The 12,946-nt window shown below is 48.2% G+C and overlaps 1 protein-coding gene across 1 annotated transcript in view; it reads left to right on the top strand.

The window, feature by feature from the left end:
- stra6 (signaling receptor and transporter of retinol STRA6) overlaps positions 1-11,963 on the top strand; it is an 83,140-nt gene extending 71,177 nt beyond the window's left edge. Inside the window, exons 15-18 of the mRNA XM_072492809.1 lie at positions 979-1,080; positions 4,290-4,453; positions 5,618-5,755; positions 7,316-11,963. Of these exons, the coding sequence (XP_072348910.1) occupies positions 979-1,080; positions 4,290-4,453; positions 5,618-5,755; positions 7,316-7,530 (619 nt within the window). The 3' untranslated portion in view covers positions 7,531-11,963. The remainder of the gene's footprint in view (positions 1-978; positions 1,081-4,289; positions 4,454-5,617; positions 5,756-7,315) is intronic.
- The last annotated feature ends 983 nt before the right edge of the window (positions 11,964-12,946 follow it).

Genomic DNA, 12,946 nt, shown 5'->3' with positions numbered 1-12,946 from the left:
TTTAAGGAGGAGTAAGACAGATTTTTTAAAAAACATTTGTTTTAGAGTATCCAATTAATTTTTTCCAATTAAGGGGCAATTTAGCGTGGCCAATCCACCTACCCTGCACATCTTTGGGTTGTGGGGGCGAAACCCACGCAGACACGGGGAGAATGTGCAAACTACACACAGTGACCCAGAGCCGGGATTGAACCTGGGACCTCGGCACCGTGAGGCCGCAGTGCTAACCCACTGCGCCACCGTGCTGCCACTAGTTAGACAGATTTTTAATTGGTAATGGGTTGAAGGGTTACTGAGAATGGGCAGGACGGTGGAGTTAAGGCCAGGATGAGATCAGCCTTGATCGAATGGCGGAGCAGACTCGATGGGCCGAATGGCCCAATTCTGCTCCTATATCTTATGAACCTGCATTATGAAAGCACCTTCCTTGGTTGTCATGGGTGGCACTTGAACCCGGAGCTTCCGGCTCAGAGGCAGAGAAACTACCCACTCCGCCAAAGGATCTCCAGAGTCTACCGGAAGGGTTTAATTCTGAATGGATCTCCCATAAGATCACATCAACACCGCCCACCCAAGACCATCCCCCAAAGCAGACATTACATTTCCCCTGATGGCTCGCCTTTCCAGACAATCGAACACTAAATTCAGCGCCAAAATATCGAAGATTCTAAACTGAGTCCACCAAATATCCAAACATGACAACCCAGCTGGATTCAGCCAGCCCATAATTCTGGAGGGGAAATTGAGGCCAGTTCGAGGCAGCATCTTTCCTGCCGATCTGGATTTAAATTTTATTGGCGTATAAATGTGGCCTTTCCTCAACTCCATAAACCCCCAACATGCTTGCACTCGGGTTTTGCATCATTGCGTCATCTCTGGTTATTTTTGGATGGGCCTCGAATTGAGGGCGATTGATTTGTATGTGCAATGAGCTCTTCTGCTTTTCAATCTCTTCTATCTTCTCTCCCTCTCCCGAAGGCCTTTCTGGTTAACATTGATCCTGGTCGTGCTGATTCAATATTTGCTAGCTCGATTCCTGTTCCTTCAGAAAGATGGAAAACACCTGGACATCACTAATAGGTACACGACCTTTTGATGATTGCGGGAGTATTTCTTGGGTATAGCGTTGTTGTTATTTTTCATTTTAGTTGATTGCTATTCTGTTGGATCCATTTCCCAGCTGTGGTTTGGCGGGGAGATGTTGGCGTACTGGTATTGTCACTGGATTAGTAAGCCTGAGACCCAGGGTAATGCACTGGGAACAAAAACAGAAAATACTGGACAATCTCAGCAGGTCTGACAGCATCTGTAGAGAGAAAAGGAAGCTAACGTTTCGTGACTGGGCGACTCTTTGTCAAAGCTCTGGGGTCCCGGTTCAAATCCCACCACTGCAGATGGTGAAATTTGAATTCAATGAAAATCTGGAATTAAAAGTCTAACGATGACCATGAAACTATTGTCCATTGTCGTAAAAATCCATCTGGGTCACTAATGTCCTTTAGGAAAGGAAATCTGCCGTCCTTACCTGGTCTGGCATACATGTGACTCCAGGGGCGGGATTCTCCGACCCCCCCGCCGGCTCGGAGAATCGCCGGGGGGTGGCGTGAATCCCACCTCCGCCGGCCGCCGAATTCTCTGGCACCGGCAAGGGCGGGAATCGCGCCGCGCTGGTGGGCGGGCCCCCCCCGGCGATTCTCCGGCCCGCGAAGGGCCGAAGTCCCGCTGGCGTGAATTAAACCACCTCCCTTACCAGCGGGACCAGTTGGCGCGAGCAGGCTCGGGGGTGCTGGGGGGAGGTGCGGGGCGATCTGGCCCCGGGGGGTGCCCCCACGGTGGCCTGGCCCGCGATCGGGGCCCACCGATCCGCGGGTGGGCCTGTGCCGTGGGGGCACTCTTTCCCCTCTGCGTCGGCTATAGCCTCCGCGAGGTGACCCGCATGCGCGGGGATGACATCAGCAGCCGTTGACGCTCCCGCGCATGCGCGGACTTCCGCCAGCCGCCGGAGTCACTTTGGCCCCGGCTGGCCTGGTGACAAAGGCCTTCCACGCCAGCCGGCGGGACAGCAACCACTCCGGTGCGGGCCTCGCCCCTAAAGGTGAGGGCTTGGCCCCAAAAGGTGCGGAGAAATCCGTACCTTTGGGGCGGCCCGACGCTGGAGTGGCTCACGCCACTCCATCCCGCCGGGACCCCTGCCACGCCGGGTAGGGGAAAATCCCGCCCCAGATCCACAGCAACGTGGTTGACTCTTAATGCCCCTTCAAGCGCAATTAGGGATGGGCAATAAATGCCGGCCCAGTCTTAGACACCCACGTCCCATGCACAAGTAACTTAAAAAGAATCTTATCTCTGAGTCACAGGATTGTGGGTTTGAGTCCAACTCCAGCACAAAATGCAGGTTGATATCCCAGTGTACTCCTTTTTTAAAAATAATTTTAGAGTACCCAATTCATTTTTTCCAATTAAGGGGCATTTTAGCGTGGCCAATCCACTTAGCCTGCACATCTTTGGGCTGTGGGGGCGAAACCCACGCAAACACGGGGAGAATGTGCAAACTCCACACGGACAGTGACCCAGAGCCGGGATCGAACCTGGGACTCAGCGCTGTGAGGCAGCAGTGCTAACCACTGCGCCACTGTGCTGCCCTACCCCAGTGCAATCCTGATGGAGCACCGCATTGTCGGAGGTCATCTTATCAGATGCGATGTTAAACTGTCTGCCAAAAGAAGCCATGGCACTATGTGAAGAAGACTGGGAGGTTTCCCTCAGGTGATCTGGCCAATAGTTATCCCTCAATCAGCATTACAAATGATTATGTGGTCATCACAGTGGCTAGCACTGCTGCCTCACAGCGCGAGAGACCGGGATCAATTCCAGCCGTGGGTGGCTGTGTGGGTTCACATGTTCTCCCCGTGTCTGCGTGGGTTTCTTCTGGGTGCTCCAGTTTCCTCCCACAGTCCAAAGATAGTCATAGAATCGCTACAGTGCAGAAGGAGGCCATTCGGTCTGAAAGAGCAGCTACCTAGGCCCACTCCCCTGCCCTATCCCCGCAACCCCACCTAACCTGCACGCCCTTGCAGACCTGCAATGCTTGTGGATTGGCCAGGTAGTGTTGTGTGACATAGCGGCCTTGGCTTTTGGTCGCTCTCCAAATGTTCCCTTTCCGCCCAAGACCAGTAATCCCAGCCTTGTTCAATATTGAATCCCACCAGAGATGGGGTTTATTAATGGTTGATGATGTCCTTTGAGCATGGGGGTTTAAGGCAGCATGGTAGCACAGTGGTTAGCACTGTGGCTTCACCGTGCCAGGGTCCCAGGTCCGATTCCCGGCTGGGTCACTGTCTGTGCGGAGTCTGCACGTTTTCCCCGTGTCTGCGCGAGTTTTTAACGGGTGCTCCGATTTCCTCCCACTCGTCCAAAAGACGTGCTGGTAGGTAATTTGGACATTCTGAACTGTCCCTCTGTCTACCCGAATGTGGCGACTAGGGGCTTTTCACAGTACCTTCATTGCAGTGTTAATATAAGCTTACTTGTGACAATAAAGATTATTATTATAACGTGGGTGTGTGCAGTCTGTTTGAATAGCAATAGCACTAGTCTGAAAATTGTTTCCTCAATCCCAGAATAACTAAATAGAAATGTGTGAGGTTTTTTCTTTTTCTTTTATAAATTTAGAGTACCCAATTGTTTTTTCCAATTAAGGGGCAATTTAGCGTGGCCAATCCACCTAACCTGCACATCTTTGGGTTGTGGGGGCGAAACCCACGCAAACACGCGGAGAATGTGAGAAATGTGTGTTTTAAGCAATTGCCTATTCCATCGTCCGGAATGTTTCATCGGAATGTCCTGTCATTGGACGCAGCGGCCTGAAGGAGGGAATGAGGACTTAAAAAGAGCACAAGGTTTGAAGACCAATTGACTTGACTAGCCGAATCCTGGACCAGGCTCCAACATGAATCGGAACCTTTCAACACCTTATAGCTTGAAGTGTGAATGCTGACTCCCACAGTTTGCAGACCTTCCAAAGCCAGAATTCTGATCCAACCCAGGCAATACTCGTTACAATATTTATTTTTGTGTTCTGTCTGTACCTGACCAACGAAGCTACGAGATTCCAGCAGCTGCCCATCACTGACACTCCAACCTTTGCACTAAGGCAGTCACTTGTTTGATCAGTGCATGGGTGCAGTCCCGACCCAACCTTTTCATTCATGTACGACCGTCTTGACTGTATATAAAAGCTGGTGTGTGTGTACATACCTTTAATGTGTTGTCTTCCTCTTTCTCTCTAGACGAAGCCTGTACATCTTCACATACCTGCTTTTCACCTTCAATGTCCTGATCGGGGTCATTGCCGGGGTGTGGAGAGTGGTCTTTACAGCTCTGTACAACATTGTTCATTTTTGTCGATTAGACCTTAGCCTTATAAATCGTGGGGCGGAGTTTTTGGACCCAGGTAACCCTCCGAAGCTGCTGCTTTCATATTCTCTTGTATTATTGTTTAGTTTATCCTCCGTTAGTACCTCTTTACTGTACATGCGTTGTGCTTATTTTCAAAGCTGTACGCGAAGGTTTGTGATTTTTGCTTAAACCGAAACTGGTCTTGAAGTGTTTGTCCGCAGACAATTTGATCCAATGTTTCCCGTCAAATTCCTGATGCAGGGCAGCATGGGGGTGCAGTGGGTTAGCCCTGCTGCCTCACGCCACTGAGGTCCCAGGTTCGATCCCGGCTCTGGGTCACTGTCCGTGTGGAATTTGCACATTCTCCCGTGTCTGCGTGGGTTTCGCCCCCACAACCCAAAGATGTGCCGGCTAGGTGGATTGGCCACGCTAAATTGCCCCTTAATTGGGAATTATTAATTGGGTACACTAAATTTATTTTATTTTTTTAATTTTTAAATCCTGATGCAACACAAACCAACAACATGACTTTATCATTCCAAAATTCTTGTTTTTCTTAACAGATTAAAAAAAAAAAAATTTTAGAACACCCAATTCATTTTTTCCAACCACCGAAGCTTTACAGCTCCAGGGTCCCAGCTTCGATTCCCGGCTTGGGTCACTGTCTGTGCGGAGTCTGCACGTTCTCTCCGCGTCTGTGTGGGTTTCCTCCGGGTGCTCCGGTTTCCTCCCACAGTCCAAAGATGTGCAGGTTAGGTGGATTGGCCATGACAAATTGCCATTAGTGTCCAAAAAGGTTGGGTGAGGTTGCTGGGTTACCGAGATGGGGTGGAGGTGTGGTCTTGGAAGGCGTGCTCTTTCCAAGAGCCGGTGCAAACTCTATGGGCCGAATGGCCTCCTTCTGCACTGTAAATTCAATGATTCTATGACTAATGCCCTTTAGCGAAGGAAATCTGCCATCCTTACCTGGCCTGGCCTACATGTGAGTGCGGATACACAGCAATGTGGTTGACTCTTAACTTCTCTGCAACCCATTCCATTCAAGGGCAATTAGAGATGGGCGACAAATGCTGGCCTGGCCCAACCATGCCATATCCCATGAAAGAAAAAATAGTCCCTTGAATCTCAGAGTTTGTGATTTACTGAACAGCTAGGAACCAATAGCAGATGAGGCCATTGAATGCTGCATTGAAAATCGCCATTTGTGTTCTTTCTGCAGGCTATCGCTGTTACTCTAGCTTCCTGGAGGTGGAGGCCGGTCAGTCCCATCCAGTGATGAAAGCCTTTTGCTTCCTCATTCTCCAGTCCCAGTGCTCTGGGAGAAGCTGCAGTGATAATGGCAAATCTGTTGAAGAAGGTCAGTGACGGTTCAGTGGAAGGGAAAACGGTGGAAACCTAATTGGGAGATTTATTTTTGAAAGTTTTTGTTTTTGGGCTCAACAAAGTGTGGCGCAGTGGGATAGCGCCCCTGCCTCTGAGCCCGAAGCCCCGGGTTCGAAACCCACCTGACGGCCAAGGAAGGTGCGTTCATAATGCGTCCAAACTGGTTGAGCGTCAACCTGCAAAACCCTTCCAAACAGGGCAATGGCTGGCGGTAAGAGCGGGAGAGCTAAATGCACCATTCAGCGGACTTCAACGTGAGTCTGCTGAACCAAGCTTTGATGTCGGGTGGCACCCCTTGAGGTGTTTCCTCCGGCCACGGGCTAGTGATGTGCTCCAGGAAAAGATAGCTGTGGGAATAAGCACAAGCCTTGTCTGCCTCATACATCACCGGACATGGGGAAAACTCTAAATCTAAGAGATCAACATTAGGGGTCTATGTCAAGAGTACCCAGACCAAGGGGCAGCACGGAGGCGCAATGGCTAGCACTGCTGCCTCACGCCGCCAAGGTCCCAGGTTCGATCCTGGTCCTGGGTCACTGTCTGAGTGGAGTTTGCACATCCTCCCCGTGTCTCCGTGGATTTTGCCCCCACAACCCAAAGATGTAATTATGTAACCAAAGATAAAGATAGATAGTTTTTTGAAGAATAAAGGGTGATGGAGTTCGGGCGGGAAAGTGGAGCTGAGTCCACAAAAGATCAGCCATGATCTCATTGAATGGCGGAGCAGGCTCGAGGGGCCAGATGGCCAACTCCTAGTTCTTATGTTCTTAATATGTTATGTTATGTGCAGGGTAGGTGGAATGGCCACGCTAAATTGCACCTTAATTAGAAAAAATGAATTGGGTACTCTAAATTTATTTTAAAGAAGACCACCCAGACCAGGGACTAACATTGTTAGATAGTGAGGAAATTTGCCTCCACTCACCCCAGAAAAACCTGTTCCAGCCCCAGTGATAGGTGACTAATTAAAACAATGCAGTTTGGAGCTACACAGTAGTTAATGGGCTTTAAGTGCCCAATGTCCGTGTGGGGTTTGCACGTTCTCCCCGTGTCTGCGAGGGTTTCACCCCCACAACCCAAAGATGTGCAGGCTAGGTGGATTGGCCATGTTAAATTGGCCCTTAATTGGAAAAAAATAAATAATTGGATACTCTAAATTTATTTTTTAAATTTAAATTTGTCCAGTAGCTAATTTGAACTATGGTATAATAAAATGTTACCATATTATGCCCACCTGTACCTCTAGGTTCTCAATTTGCCACCCATTCCATTGTAAATTACTGTGTTATAATGTAAACTGCCTATGTAAATGTGTCATGCTGTAATTGCAACCTCCCACCACCAGTGGTGCAGAAGAGCCACAATTTTGCATTGGCCTGCTGCTCCACCTGTACTGCAGAGAAACTCCTTAATTTTACATAACTCCACTTCCTATACTGCTGTACGTTTTGCTACGTGTTGCACATGGGAGCTTTTGTGTGTCCATGAGCCATTGTGAACTATGTATCTGCGTTTGTTTGTCTTTTTACGGCAGGAATTCAGTTGGTGCCTCATCACCAAAATGCGAAGACGACAAGGTCCAAACGAGCTCAGGCGAGATGGTGCTTGATGTACACCCTCCTGAACAATCCTTCATTGGTGAACTGCAGGAGGTCCGCTACTGATGTAATTACAAACGGGGAGCTGAAAGGTTCCTCCAAACTCAGCACAGATAGTTTTGTTAAATCAGAACTGTGTGAAAAGGCGTAGTAGGATCCTGTATAAATCAGAGCCCCTTGTTGATGTAATCTTCAGCAGCTGGTCAACCGTGTAGTTTGGAGGGGGGAAAAAACCCGTGCATAGGTTGCACATTATTTCCTGATGCAATGATTGGTCACATTTCTCCCATTCGATTTTGCCATGTCAACAGTCACGGTGTAGTTACAGACTCTGGCCAGTAGGTGGCTCTGCAAGCCCGTTTCCGAACAGTCCTCCCAACCCTATGACCATATTGTACATTTAAAGAACAATTTGTATTCATCAACTAACCTACATCAACACTAGGGATCATTTTTTTAGTGGTTATATATTTCTAGTATGGTTTACTTACCTTTCTAGCTCTTGGGTCCTGTTACTGATGGTGATATGGACAGGTTTGCATTTTTTACAAACAGTGACTGACATAACAAGTCGCTCTGGAGAGCTTACACTGTTTAATTGAGTGCAGTGTGCTCTCTAAAGAGATACATCAAATCTCCCTGAGCATTGTCAATCATTACAGGTGGTAAATTTCTTTTAATGAAACTATTCTGTCCTACAGTCTTAAGAATCTGGAAAAGAAAACTCAATTCTGCAATTTCTTCAAATTCTATACATTGGGTTGACTAGTTCAGGAACTGTTAAAATAATACGCAAAGTTTTGAAATCTGTTTTGAAAATGCCAAGAATTATCAAACATTTTAACACCATATTATCACAGTTCTCCAAAAGTTTGCTTTTTAAAAAAAAAAGAACTCTCTCCTGCATGATTTATATTAGTAACGTAGAATTTACAGTGCAGAAGGAGGCCATTCGGCCCATCAAGTCTGCACCGGCCCTTCGAAAGAGTACCCCACTTAAGCCCACGCCCCCACCCTATCCCCATAACCCAGTAACCCCAACTAACCTTTTTGGACACTCAGGGCAATTTAGCATGGCCAATCCACCTAACCTGCACATCTTTGAACTGTGGGAGGAAACCGGAGCACCCGGAGGAAACCCACACAGACACGGGGAGAACGTGCAGACTCCGCACAGGCAGTGACCCAAGCCGGGAATCGAACCTGGGACCCTGGAGCTGTGAAACAACAGTGCTAACCACTATGCTACCATGCTGCCTGCAACCTCGTTACTGATTTTTAAAAAAGTTTTATTGCTTGTGATCACTGCTGCTGCAATGCAATTATAGCTCAACGCACAGAATATTTGGGTGGGAATGTCCTACTCTTGTGCCGAGGGAATTGGAAATGAAGCTGGGCACTCTTAAGGCTCACTACTCAATGAGGTAGCTAATCATAGGTCTGAAATCACGCACTCTGGCGTAGCATACTCCAGAATGTTTGGAAATGATCTCAGCCAGATGTCCCTTGCTGAGATGACTCCAGCTGATGTGAGGGTTAAAATGTTGCCATTACATTTACACATGCTATAGTATTTGCATTGGAGATGGGGTGGATAGCTAACCTTTGCTAGGAAGAGAACTTCATGCTAAGAGGTTGCTGCCAAACCCATCAAACTCTCTGCCTCCAGTGTTTCAAGCTAATTTGAGGATCCTGACGTTATGAGAATTGATGAAACCCCTCTAGATCCATGTATAGACCCATCAAATGCTGCACAAGTGTGCGACAATCATGGCCAAACCACAAGTTATCTGATTAACCTAGAATCTTACGGCATTGCTGAATAAAAGAATCATGTTGGCTGGAATTCTCCAGCTATTCTCTAGGGCGGAGTTCTCTTTTACCGCAGGCAGCGCACCCCTGTGCATGGATTTCCCGACGGCGCGGAGTGGCATCAATGGCAATTCCCATCAACCATAGCGGGAGCAGAGAATCCTGCCCCCAGCGAACAGCGTGCCACCAAGAAACACGTGGCTGGGAGGCCAGAGAACCCCGCTCATTGTCAGAAATTTCTGAATGCCCGCATCAGGACAGTTGCAAGAACGCCTAATTTCAAAAGGAGCATCAATTTATATTACACGAGAAAGGGATGCTGATTGGTTGGCAAGTCGACTCTGATTGGTCGAGATGTTGTCATGGAGTCAACCTGCCAACCCCAATCAACTCCGAATGACCGTGGTGTCGCAATGGAGAGTCAACTTGCCAACCAATCAGCAACCTTTTCTCCTGCAGTATAAATTGTTGCTCTCTCTGAAATTCAATGGGCGGGATTCTCCGACCCCCCGCAGGGCCGGAGAATCGCCAGGGGGCGGCATGAGTTCCGTCCCGACGCCGGCTGCCGAATTATCCGGCGCCGGTTTTTTGGCGGGGGCAGGAATCGCGCCGGTCGGTGGCCATTGGCAGCGCCCCCAGCGATTCTCCGCTCTGCGATGGGCTGAGCGGCTGCCCGTTTTCGGCCAGTCCCACCGACGTAAATTACACAAGGTTTGTACCGGCGGGACCTGGCTCTGCGGGCAGCCTGCGGAGTCCTCGGGGAGGGGGTGGGGGGGAGGATAGGGGGGGGAGACGGGGGGGGTGCAGTGGGATCTGGCCCCGGAGGGGACCACGGTGGCCAGGCCCACAATCGGGGCCCGCCGATCTGCGAGCGGGCCTGTACCATGGAGGCACTCTTTTCCTCCGCACCAGCCGCTGTAAAGCCCCACCAATTCCGCACCTTCCGGGCGGTCCGACGCTGGAGTGGTTCACGCCACTCTTTGGCGCTGGTACGGCCCGCCCGCCGGATACCGGAGAATCCCGCCCAATATTCTTGCACCTGTCTGGTCACTGTCCGTGTGGAGTCTGCACGTTCTCCCCATGTTTGCGTTGCTTTCGCCCCCACAACCCAAAAGATATGCAGGGTAGGTGGATTGGCCACGCTAAACTGCCCCTTAATTGGAAAAAATGAATTGGGTACTCTAAATTTATAAGAAAAAGAAAAATTCTTGCACCTGTCCTGGCGAGTGCAAGACTAAAAGCTTCAACAGCTTGTCTCTTTTTTTCAGCAATGCCCAAGTTACCTGCTGCCGAGCGACTGAGGCAGTGTCCTTTCCTCAGATCTAGAAACTGTTGAATAATTTTAAATGGTAGCAAAATTACAACGCTCTGCAAGTATGTGTGACCACTTTCGAGATCGGAGATTTGGCCATTCACTCCGGGAAACTAAAGTGAAAATACTTTGCAGATTTGTGATAAATTGTAATCAACCTGAGAGTTGTTCTAGTGTGCAGAAGGTAAAGTCGCCATAGTCCCAGATGACCACAGGCTGCTTTCCCCTTTGAGAGGGGGAGCCGACTGGTGGTGATTTAACCTGAGGATCACCACATCTCAGGCGAGAGGCAAGGTTCAGAAGGTTCATTAATAATCTAGTGTGTAACTAATCTAGTATGCAACACAAAACCAACAGCATAGTTGTTGAAGTAATTGGCATGTTCCTTACAGCATGGTGATACTTTTAGAGAACATTTTTCTGCTCGGTAATGGTGAAATATAAAGCCCTACAATAACTGAATGAAGAGGAATCTAGTTAATTCTGTTTTGCACTTTCCAAGTGATAGATGTTTGAGCAAATAAAGAGAGAGACTTAGAAGACTTGAATCCATGAGATTCCTTTGATGCCAGGCTCTATGATGGGAAGTGCAAATGTTTTGCCTGTTACTTGTTGATTTATTTGCCATGTAATCATAGAATCCCTACAGTGCAGAAGGAGGCCATTCAGCCCATCGAGTCTGCATTGACCCTTCAAAAGACCACCCTACCTAGGCCCAAGCCCCCACCCTATCCCTGTAACTCCACCCAACCTTTGGACACTTAAAGGGCAATTTAGCTTGGCAATCCATCTAACTTGTATCTTTGGACCCTAAGGGACAATTTAGCACTGCCAATATACCTAACCTGCACACCTTTGGACTGTGGGAGGAAAGCGGAGCACCCGGAGGAAACCCACGCAGACATGGGGAGAATGTGCAAACTCCACAGAGTCACCCAAGGCCTGAATTGAACCCAGTCTCTGGTGCTGTGACGCTGTAGTGCTAACCACTGTGTCGACCATGTAATGGGGTGGGAAGGCTTGGCCACATTTGGGGGGGGGGGTGGTTTGAGTCACTATTTACAATGTTATTCAATTTTAATGCCTTAGCCTGTTAATTCAGCACTCTTCCAGATATATAGAAGGTGAAGTGCCTTTAAAACTTTGAAGGTTTGTAAAATTGTTTCCTTTTTAATGAATGCCTCCTGTGTTTGCCGCCTTTGCCCCTGCAGTCAAAAACATTTGAAGCTCTCGCAGGATTAGCCATTGAACTGTTGACTTGATTGTTCTAGTGTGTTTTTGCCTGTGTTGCTTCCAATGGGATTGAATGTCGCACGGTGCCTTTAATACGTACACTGACATATTGTCACTTTACCTTGTGAAATGAGGTGCCCATTTTGGAACTGAGGAATAGATGTAGTTTACTGTACTGCTGTTTTACACTTTCACTGTTTATAAAATAAAATACAGTGAAGCTTAAACTGATTTCAGGATTTTCTATAAACTGGAAGATTTTCTGTTCATGCCTGACACATTTTCTGGTGTCCAAATGCATTCTCCTTCTGTTTTACACATTCTGTAGCTGGATGCATATCTGTACAATTCGACACACTTGAGATAGGATTTCAACTTGCATTTGCACAGTGCCTTCTTAAATTAGTAAAATGTCCCAGGGCGCTTCACAGGAGTATCGCAAGACAAAAAATAAATTGATACTGAGCCAAAGGAAACTTCGGGACACTTCCTCGTAGAAGTAGGTTTGAAGGAGTTTCTTGAAGGAAGGGTGAGAGTGGGGAAGAGGTTTGGCAAAGGAATTTTCTTCGGACTCAGGCAGTTGCAGGCACAGCCACGAAGGGTGGACGAAAAAGTTGAGGGAGACAATATAAGCGCCGGATGAATTGTAGGAAGCAGAATTGTCTCACAGTGAACTGCAGTGGGTAAATGGTAATCATCAGATTACCCTCAAGATAAATTATTGTGTCTGTAATGAGAATAGACAGCCAGTCTCTGGTAAGTGCTCACCCAGGAAGTAGAGTTTGAGAAGCCATCCTAAAACACACCCTGTCCGTCCAAGGATGTGGCATTGGTGTGGGTACCTGCTGTAGATAATGGTGCTTGTCAAGTCATTTCAATAAAGTTAGCGCCACACATGGGCTTGAGAGTGCCAGCAGCCGGTATTTTACAGGCATTCTTTGAAGCTACTAGGGTGGCACGTGGCACAGTAGTTAGCATTGCTGCCCACGGCGCTGAGGACCCGGGTTCGAATCCCGGCCCTGGGTCACTGTCCGTGTGGAGTTTGCACATTCTCCCCGTGTCTGCGTGGGTTTCACCCCCACAACCCAAAGATGTGCAGGTTAGGTGGATTGGCCACGCTAAATTGCCCCTTAATTGGAAAAGAAATAATGGGGTACTCTAATTTTTTTTTAAAATATTCTTTGAAGCTACTAGCTATTGACATTTGGTT

Source organism: Scyliorhinus torazame, chromosome 30, assembly GCF_047496885.1.
Source record: "Scyliorhinus torazame isolate Kashiwa2021f chromosome 30, sScyTor2.1, whole genome shotgun sequence".
In the NCBI taxonomy this organism is placed as follows: Eukaryota; Metazoa; Chordata; class Chondrichthyes; order Carcharhiniformes; family Scyliorhinidae; genus Scyliorhinus; species Scyliorhinus torazame.
This window is presented reverse-complemented; position numbering and strand designations above follow the sequence as displayed.